The sequence below is a fragment of the Choloepus didactylus genome, chromosome 10 (assembly GCF_015220235.1).
Source record: "Choloepus didactylus isolate mChoDid1 chromosome 10, mChoDid1.pri, whole genome shotgun sequence".
NCBI classification, from domain to species: Eukaryota; Metazoa; Chordata; class Mammalia; order Pilosa; family Megalonychidae; genus Choloepus; species Choloepus didactylus.
Window position 1 is genome coordinate 71,245,347 of NC_051316.1, and position 9,590 is coordinate 71,254,936.

The window sequence follows — 9,590 nt, forward strand, 5'->3', positions numbered from 1 at the left end:
TAAATTGATTAATTTTTCTTTTTATGGATTGTTATGGTGTTATGTCTAAGAACTCTGCCTAACTCTAGATCACAAAGATTTTATCTTATTTTTTACTGAAAGTTTTATATTTTCATGAATTTAGGGGGAAATTATTTTCCTGTCACTAGTAAGTATGATGTTAGCTGTAGGATTTTGTAAATTCTCTTTATCAAGTTAAGGAAATCCCCATCTATTCCAAGGTTTCTGAATGTTTTTATAAAAATTCACTTCATGAGTTAAGTATTTTGAACCACTTAAGTGATATGAATCTGGACTACAAATTCACTTGTTATCTCAAATTCTCAGAAACTTTTTCCTTTCTGTTCTGCAAGGTGTCATCAAAGCAGTTTTCCTTTCAGCACCCTAGTAGTCGTGGCCATGAATATTTGCTGCTCTTTATCCTCACAGTGAGGCTGCAGCATTTGAGGTCCAGCTTCATGAAGGGTGTTGATTATTAGATTACTTCTCCTGTGTGGGCTGCAGGCACTCTCTTCTGCCCTCTGAAAACTGGAGAACTGTGACAATAAAATAAAAGTGCCCTTAAATGCAGACTTAGTGCTATGCTTAACTCTGCTTCCCAGTCTACTTGATTTTGGTCTTATAATCTCTTCCTATCCTTTGAGGAAGTGCTTTAAGTAATTTATTTTTAGGTAAACAACCGTACACTTTTACTTGGTTTCAGCGGGAGGTTTAGTCCAATTACATCGGTAGACATAATACTGGAAGTGGAAGCCCTAGTCATTTGATGTGAGAAAAAGAACTCCCTGTGAGTTTAGACTACTGTGCCGGTTTGAATGTATTGTGTCCCCCAAATGCCATTATCTTTGTGGTCTTGTGGGACAGACATTTTGGTGCTGGTTAGATTTGCTTGGAATGTGCCCCACCCAGCTGTGGGTGGTGACTTTGGTGGGATACTCCCATGGAGGTGTGACCCCACCCATTCAGGGTGGGCCTTGATCAGTGGAGCCATATAAAACATGCTGACTCAAAGAGACTGGATGGAGTGCAGCTGTGAGTGACGTTCTGAAGAGGAGCAAGCTTGCTAGAGAGGAACGTCCTGGGAGAAAGCCATTTTGAAACCAGAACTTTGGAGCAGATGCCATCCACATGCCTTCCCAGCTAACAGAGGTTTTCTGGACGCCATTGGCCATCCTCCAGTGAAGGTACCCGATTGCTGAGGTGTTACCTTGGACACTTTATGGCCTTAAGACTGTAACTGTGTAGCCAAATAAACCCCCTTTTTATAAAAGTCAATCCATCTCTGGTGTTTTGCATTCCGCAGCGTTAGCAAACTAGGACAACTACTATTACTTGGATTTTTTTTTGTTTGTATCAAATGTATTTTTAATAACAATAATAAACTCATTTTTCATAAACTCTAAGAAGCCATCAATTTTAAGATGCATATTCATTTTTTTGCAACATGAAAAAGAAATGCTGGAAATTAAATTATGATAATTTTTTTTTAAAGGTCAAAAAATGTATATTTAGAATTTGCCAGCTGGACTCAATTTAGATGATCCCAATTTTGTTGACAACATGCAAAGCATCATTGTCAGGAGCCAGTGGAACATATGCCTTCTTCTCTCCATCTGACCTGATAAGGGTGTTGACCTTGGCCACATCAACGTCATAGAGCTTCTTCACAGCCTGTTTGGTCTGGTGCTTGTTGGCCTTGACATCCACAATGAACAGAAGTATGTTGTCTTCAGTCTTCTTCATGGCTGACTCTGTAGTCAGGGGAACTTGATGATGGCATAGTGGTCCAGCTTGATTCTCCCGGGGGTGCCCTTCAGAGGATATTTCAGCTTTCTTCTGAGAGGCAGCGTCTTGGGCCACTGGAATGTGGGTGAGGTGCGGATCTTCTTTTTCTTGTGGCTGTGAACGCCTTTCAGTACTGCCTTCTTGGTTTTCAAAGCCTTTGCTTTGGCTTGGGTTTGGGGAGGGACAGGAGCTTCCTTCTTCACTTTCAGTGTCATCTTCGTGAAAAAGGACAATGGTTTTTTGTATCGCTTATAAGACATTCTGATATCAATGTTGTTAAAATGTAAAAAAAAGTACACTTTAAAATAGATAAAATACAATATTAGCTAAAACTCACATATTCATTTAGCACTTGCTATGTTAGCTAACACTTACATGTTCATTTAGCACTTGCTATGTGTCAAGCTTTGTTCTTTGCACTTTTCACAAATCGTAAATGATATAGTTCCTGAAACTATTTTATAGTACCTCTACTTGCAGGCCTCTTTCTTCTCTCTGTACCAAAGTCACATCCTTCTCTCTCCCCCTCCCCCCATTTCCCCATCCTTGGGTTAACATGTGTGGCTGACTTCTTTAATATATTTCAGCATAAAACCAGAGAGAAAGGCTCACACCCTCTACAAGTTGACTTTTATTTGCCATAAGGTTGCATGCAAATATATTCTCTTACATGCACAGAAGACCAGATGAAAAAGCCTGAAATCCTGAAATAGATTTGCATTAGACTGTTAGCTCTAAGAGGGTACAACTTTTCAAAGATCAATTGGATATAATTTCAAAGTTAAATACAAATTTAAATTTGGAGAAGATACATAAAGTTGAAGGATTTTTATGGATATGAAATTTGCTTTTGTTGTAGAATTGATGTTTCACATGAATCCCAATCTGACATATGTTTTTCACTACATTAATGAACCATTCACACTCTGTGTGGCAGGAAGCAGTGAAAAATAGAAAGTAAATGACATTAATATGAAGATTTTAAATCTGTGGTGTGTGTTGATTTGCAGTATTGCCCTTGTGTGAAAGATGAAGGTTACCCCTTCCTGCGTTTTGAGAAATCTTCAAAAATACCCGAGAGGGAGAGAAAGAGGAAAGGAAGGAATGGAGAGAGAAAGAGAGAGGGAGAGATAAATCAAACCAAGTGAAAAAAATTTGTATAAATTATTGAGCTAATAATGGGAGCTGTTTTTTTCAAAAATCGAATAGCTTGATTTTTTGTGAAACTATTTAGGTGATATAGGTACTTCAGAAATGACATATGATACATAATTAATATTATTCATATTGTTCCTCAATTTTACATGACAAACAATCCACATAATATGCTAATCACATAGAAAATGTAAACATATCAAATTTGTTATTCAGGAGTTTATTTGTGCTCAAATATTCTGTGCATGAAAAGAAAAATAACAAGTAAGAATAATTGTTTTTAGTACTTACCATGCTCATTGGTTGTAAGGGTTAATTAAGTCCTTAATTATATTCCAGAAGTATTTTGAGTTTAGATTTAGAGTAGCAAATTTCTGTCCAAAGGAAGACTCTGGAGGCCTGTGAAGTTTGAGAGAAGAAAAACAGGTTGTTCACTAGAAGTATTTCCATCATTAAGCCTTGAAAAATGTCAGTGAAAATCCAGTTATTATTTCTAAAGCTGGAAAGACATAGTGTGGGAAATTCCCCATAGTACATATTCTAAACTTTGCCATTCAGGTGGAACTGTTTGAACACCCACATTTTGTGCTTCACTTCCTTCCTTCTCTTGCGTTCATTCCCTTTTATTTCTATTGGTAGCTCTTAGACTGATCCTCCCTGCTTTGAATAATTCACCATGTAAATAAAAGTAACAACATCAAAGAATTGCAGACTTAATTCTCTCCATTCCAGTGTGAGCTCCCATGGGTTGATCTGAAGGAGACTGAAGAATTAATCACCCAGGATAAGAGTCTCAAGCTTGTCATACGTTTAATGCTCAATTCACTTTCACAGAACCCTCTCCTTCCCTTTTGTTTTTGTGTTTAGTTTTCTAAACACTGTCATTCTGTTTCCGCTTCAGCTCCAGATCCCCGGGATATCTTGGCACCAAACACATGTAAAACAAATAAACACCTTCTTGTACACTCTAACAAGTGCAGCAATTAGTCTCTGAGCACAGCTTGCTCTCCACCACGGCAACTCATTTGGTGCTGGTTGTTATTGTGGGAGAAAAACTTCGAATCAGCAACATTTGTTTGATTCCGCAGTTTCTACCCCTGTCTGCATGGCAGCTTCTGTGCCCGCTTTTCGTTCTGCACCTCTATGAAATGCGCTGCCGCCCAGCATACACCTGGCTCCTGGAGGTCACCTTGTCATTCTCTCGTGGAACTTTCTGCAGTGGGTGAACTGCATTCCATATGAGCTGTAATAGCTACTTGCTGTGGTGTGAATTACAGATGATTTCAGTCCTGACAATTTTTTCTTCCTTTTGTTAGACAACAATATAAATTTAAAATAGTATTGATAATCCTTGGTATTCATTTATAAGCAGCCTGTGTACCAAGATGCAAAATGTTATTTGTAAATACCCAAAAAGGTATGTTTAGTAGGTAAATGGGAAAACACTTTGGTTCCAACTTATTGACACCACTGAGGAGCTAAAGATTTTCTCCGAATTGTAACAGAAGTTGAGGAATTGAACTTAAAGTCCCTACTATGCCTTTTTTTGATATACTACCCTGCCTTCTCAAATAATTTCATTCCAGAAATGATGGCTTTGCAGGAATTGTAATATATGTTAAGTATGTATTCTAACCCGAATAATGGTATAGTTGTTTATGAAGCAGAATGCCCATTTTTATCAGTAGAATATAATGGACCATATTTTCTTGTGTAATCTAGTATTATTTGGAAGCTTAGTTAAATGTTTTAAACTACAAGAAAAATTATTATTGAATTTGTTTCAGGGCACTAACTGCTGCTTTTTCTCTACAGTATTTAGTCAATTCCTCTAAATCCCTTCTTCAGTAATTCACAGTGCAAATAAATAAATAAAGTTAATAAAGTCTCACTTAGTCCCAGTTCTGTGGCTAAATATATGACTTTAAGTAAGTTGAGTAACCTCTTTGGAATTCAGTTTTTCATTGGTTGTAGAAAGTAGCAGAACTAAATGGTTTTCTAAAGCTTTCATGGTTCTAAAATTCTACAATTTTTATTTCTAATCTATAATTCTTGCACTTAGAGAATTTGATTCCAAGTGATATCACAAGGAACTCTATTTTATTCTTCTGTGTAAATTATGAAAAAAGCTAACTATCCATCCATTTAACAAATATTTATTGCAACTCTACTATGTGTTAGGCATTGTGCTAGGAGCTATATGTAGTGAATACAATGAACAAGACACACAGTGTCCTGCCCTCAGAACACTTGTGTTCTGGTGTAAGACACACAAGCAAGTAAACAGAAAAAAAAAAAAAGTTATACATTCTGACACATGGCAAGAAAGATATGAACAGAGAGCCAAGAATGAGAACAGGGAATGGGAGGGTGGTATGGTGGTGCTTTAGATAAGGTGATCAGGGATGGCTTTGCAGATTTTAGTCTCCTTAGGAGTATAGCCCACTAGATAAACAAAACTGCCTATTTCATTTACTTGTGTAGTACAATTCTAAGATGGGAGGATAGTGGTGTGGGAAGAAGATGACTTGTGGCTTCTGGAAAGGTGAGTGGAAACCTGCCTCTGCCCTGTGCTCACCATGTGTCCTCAGACAAGTCTCTTAGTATCTCTGGATTCTCTGGATTTCTTTCCTTGTCTGTTATGGGATTCATGGGGACACTATTCACAGAACTGCTGAGAGGCACAGTAGTTGCAAAGGCAAAAAAAAACTCCTTCCCCAAACCCTCAAATGAGAGCTCAGCCTTTTTTTTAAACATATGACTGAGAGAAAAATGTAAAAATCAACAGAAAACACTTTTTCCTCTTTTCTTAATTTCTTAATTTCAGCAAGAAGCAAGAAAAGCCACGGTCTGTAAGTTACTGAGAAAGACCCAACAGGAATGCAAAAAGGTAGGCTGGTGAATAAAAGCAGGTTTGCTGTGGTCAAGAGATAGCCACAGTTTCCTTCCTTCTTTAGTTCCATTTCTGCCACTGCATCTGCATAGTGCTACTTTTCCAATGTAGGGGAATTTTGCTCTTTTATCCTGTAAGTTGTGAATAAGGCTTTCCTTACAGTTTCCTTACTGGAATAAGCTAGAATTTAAGTAGAATGTGATGCTGGGTAGTCTTTCTATATTAACATTGCAAGGCTGTAAATATCACTTGTTAAATAGTTATATGAATACACAGCCCTTCAACTGGAATTTCAGCATGAATTTAGAAGACATATAAAGTGTTTACTTCCTTGAGTGCAAATTTATCACGGGTGCCTCTCTTATGCTTCTTAAGTTATAAACTTTATTTAGTTTTCTTAGTTGCTAAACCAATAAGAGCAATTTTTAAATTTATTATCCATTTACCTTATAAAGGGAATCCCATCTTGTCCACTTCTTTTAAAATGTTACTGTTAAAATGCTGAGCTGTTTAGGGCCGACAGGACTGTGGTTAGACGGTAGCATTAGCAGATTCTTTATAGGTTCTGTGCATAGCAAAAGTTAAAGATTCCTTTGATAAAACATCCAGTTTAGACTATGGTAATTCTAGGATGTCTGCACCTATAAATATATACAACAGGCTTAGGCTTTCAAAGATGCTGATTAAGAGCTATAGCCAGATTGCTTTGGAAAGAGTAGTGATTGTTGCCTTGTGATATAAGGTCAAATCTACAAACTTGTGGAGATATTTAATAGAGTACATTGTTTTCAAAGTCTTGATTTCCATCCTGGTGGGTTGTGTTCTGTAAACACCCACTGACTGTTTCAGCATGCTCTGTTGTTAAACTACATTCTCTGACTGAGAATGCTAGATGAATACCAGCCAGGTACTATGCAGAGTATTGCATGACAACTATCAAAGGTGATATGAAACTTGAAAACCTGCATCCAAAAGTTATAAATACCTGAGCACATTTTATAGCATGTGGGTATTTATCTGGTTGTCTTAGTCAAATGTCCACTCAGTCTATACTTTGTGTCCCCTTGTGTCTTTAGTGATATCTTCTTCCATTCATTCTTCTTTAGTACTGGCACAGTGATTCTATAATTATGATGTTTTCTTGGTGCTAGAAGGACAAAAGAACAATTCTACCAAATGCTCTGAAATGTGCAAAAATATGGTTTACATTTTCTAAAGCATCCTTAGGAGATTTTAATGTTTATTGATATCTTTTTAAAGTATCTGTTGCACACTAATACATAATTCTAGTTCTGTATATCACTGTAGAAATATCTTTAAAGGACTGATGAGAAGAGAAACCAAAGATTGAGTCGACTATGTTCTAGGCATTGTACCATATACAAAGTCATTGTATATGAGGTTTTTTTTTTTTTAACAAAACTTCTTAATTTTACACATTTCTTTGCATAGGTCTAAATTAATAATATCTTGGGGAGAGAATGGGAGAGGAGGGGATTGAAGAGATGTGAAAAAAACATGAAGCAGACCTTTTATAAGTTTTAAGAAATTCTGATGAAACTAAATATTTACACATTCCTATATTTATATTTTCTGTTCCTTGTTAAAAACTAGGAGAATCTGTTATCTCGAGGTTTTGTTTTCTGAGTTGTCTCTCTCCAGAGCTTTAGAAAGTAAGGATGTACACCTGAACCTAACTATTCAATGCTTAGAAAAGCTCAATCTGAAAACAATTGTGATTCACATTTAGTAATGATCATAACTTTATATTACTTCTCCCTTAACTGGCCTTAAAATGAAATCATCCCAGAAATCAAAATACGTATATTCTGTCGCTCCTCTCTGAGTAAAGGGAACATGCATAGAGAACCCAAGGGAATTTTTCTGTAAAAACTGTTCTATTTAATATCTTGGTACTAACACATTTCATGATGAAAACAAAACAAAATAAAACAAATAGAATGAAAATTAAACAAACCTTCCAAAAGGATTCATTCCTAAAATCATTTATTATCTAGTACCTGTATCTGCAAGTAAAAACCAACTCCCTTTCTTCTACTTTTCTCGAAGAGCTCTTCATCACCTAGTGTATGTAGGAGATTATGCTAAGAAATTCTGCTATAGCAGTGCAAGTGTTGATGCTTCCAAATCTATGTACTGCCCACAACCGGCCTCAAGCCATATCTGATTTCTCGAATGTAAGAGTCAAGGGAATATACACAAATTTTTGGTGTTTATTCTTTGGGAAATTAAAAACCTGAAGGAAAGAAAAAATAATTTATGTAGGGGATGTTGATTTTGTTCCTAAATTGTCTCTTGAAAGTTTATTATTCTAATTGGTTATTACTGGCTAAATTAAGTAAATTATTGTCATGAGCAAAGGCATCCTTGTTTTCATAATTAAAACTAATAAGACCATCTTTGGTGTAAAGAGGTACACAATTTGGGAATTTAGCGCATACCCTAGAGAGAAAAGCTTTGGTATTCTGTTTGACCAGAAACACAGTACATTGCATGAGCAATTACTACGCTTAGATAAAAGTAGTTTTGACATACTCTGTGATCTTTAGAGGACAGAATGATTGCTTTGTACTTCTCCAAACACTTTTGTGTTACAATGAATTATTATTTACATCTTTGAAATAGATATATAATAGAGAATGGTTTGGGGGAAAATTTATACTTAACAAAGGACGTGCTCTTTACTCCCACAATATCTTTTTATGAACTCAGGACTACAATTGGAATAAAGTTTATGAGAATGTATTGTGTATTTGAAACTTAGTATATGTATATGTATACATACATTTATATATGAAATTATGTATATTTATATCTATACCTATATTTACATCTCCCTATATATAATGAATTTATCTATATCTTAAGCATGAGATGAAGCCTGAAATTGCTCTCTCTACTAAGCATTACCAAGGCAGAGGGCAAGAGTGCTACTATCGTTGATTGAGGAGGTCCCTTGGGCAAAAAAATTGAACCTTGACCTTGAGTGGGAAGTCTTCTCAGAATAAGCAGTCCTAAAGATTAATTTTGAGGAATGAGGAGGACATTTGGAAGAATATGCATGGGAAAGGGCATCACAACCAATTCTGCACATGGATGACAAAGAGTAAATATGAGATAGGGTTGTAGTAATTCATACATTCAGTGACACGAATGTCCTTTAAGGTTGCAAAGGGGATCATTTTTGGTACTTAAACGTCAGCTGAGTTTCTAACATCCCAAACTTAGACATAGGGAATTAAAGATCTTTTGGGCAGCAAGCAGGTGGTGTATATATCTGATTTGTATCTGTTTGCTGGATAACCAACCCAGTCAGCTTTTATTTGGTTTCAATCAACTCAGAAACAAATATTACTACCATTTAGTGTGCACCTACTATTTTCCAGATACTTTGCTTTGACTCTTTCAGAAGGGAGATATAATATTCCCTGTTTTACAAAAGAGCAAATAAAATTTGTCCACATAGCAGAGCCCTAGGACTAACCAAGCTAATCAGAAAATAGTACGGAAGCACTATCAAAAAATTAAAATGTCTGAACCCTTCAAGCTGTATAACATTAAATTAAGTCTGTTTGCAGATTCAAGAATGGAGAATGCACATATTACAAGAGAAATTTCTTGATAGAACTCTGTTCTTAACATTCTTAACCACCTTGAGACATTTCCTTGTTTTTTGTAAAACTGCTTTTCTGGTTACCTTACTCACTTCTGCCTGTGATTTGGCTGCCTAGGATTT

The 9,590-nt window shown here is 36.0% G+C and overlaps 1 protein-coding gene across 1 annotated transcript; it reads right to left on the bottom strand.

Moving 5' to 3' along the window:
* Positions 1–1,446: 1,446 nt before the first annotated feature.
* Positions 1,447–3,492, bottom strand: LOC119545475 (60S ribosomal protein L23a-like). The gene is made up of 2 exons (XM_037851006.1): positions 3,232–3,492; positions 1,447–2,000 (listed from the first exon to the last, which is right to left on the bottom strand). The coding sequence occupies exons 1-2, from the start codon at positions 3,238–3,240 to the stop codon at positions 1,758–1,760; spliced, it is 252 nt and encodes an 83-aa protein (XP_037706934.1). The 5' UTR covers positions 3,241–3,492; the 3' UTR covers positions 1,447–1,757.
* Between the last annotated feature and the right edge of the window lie 6,098 nt (positions 3,493–9,590).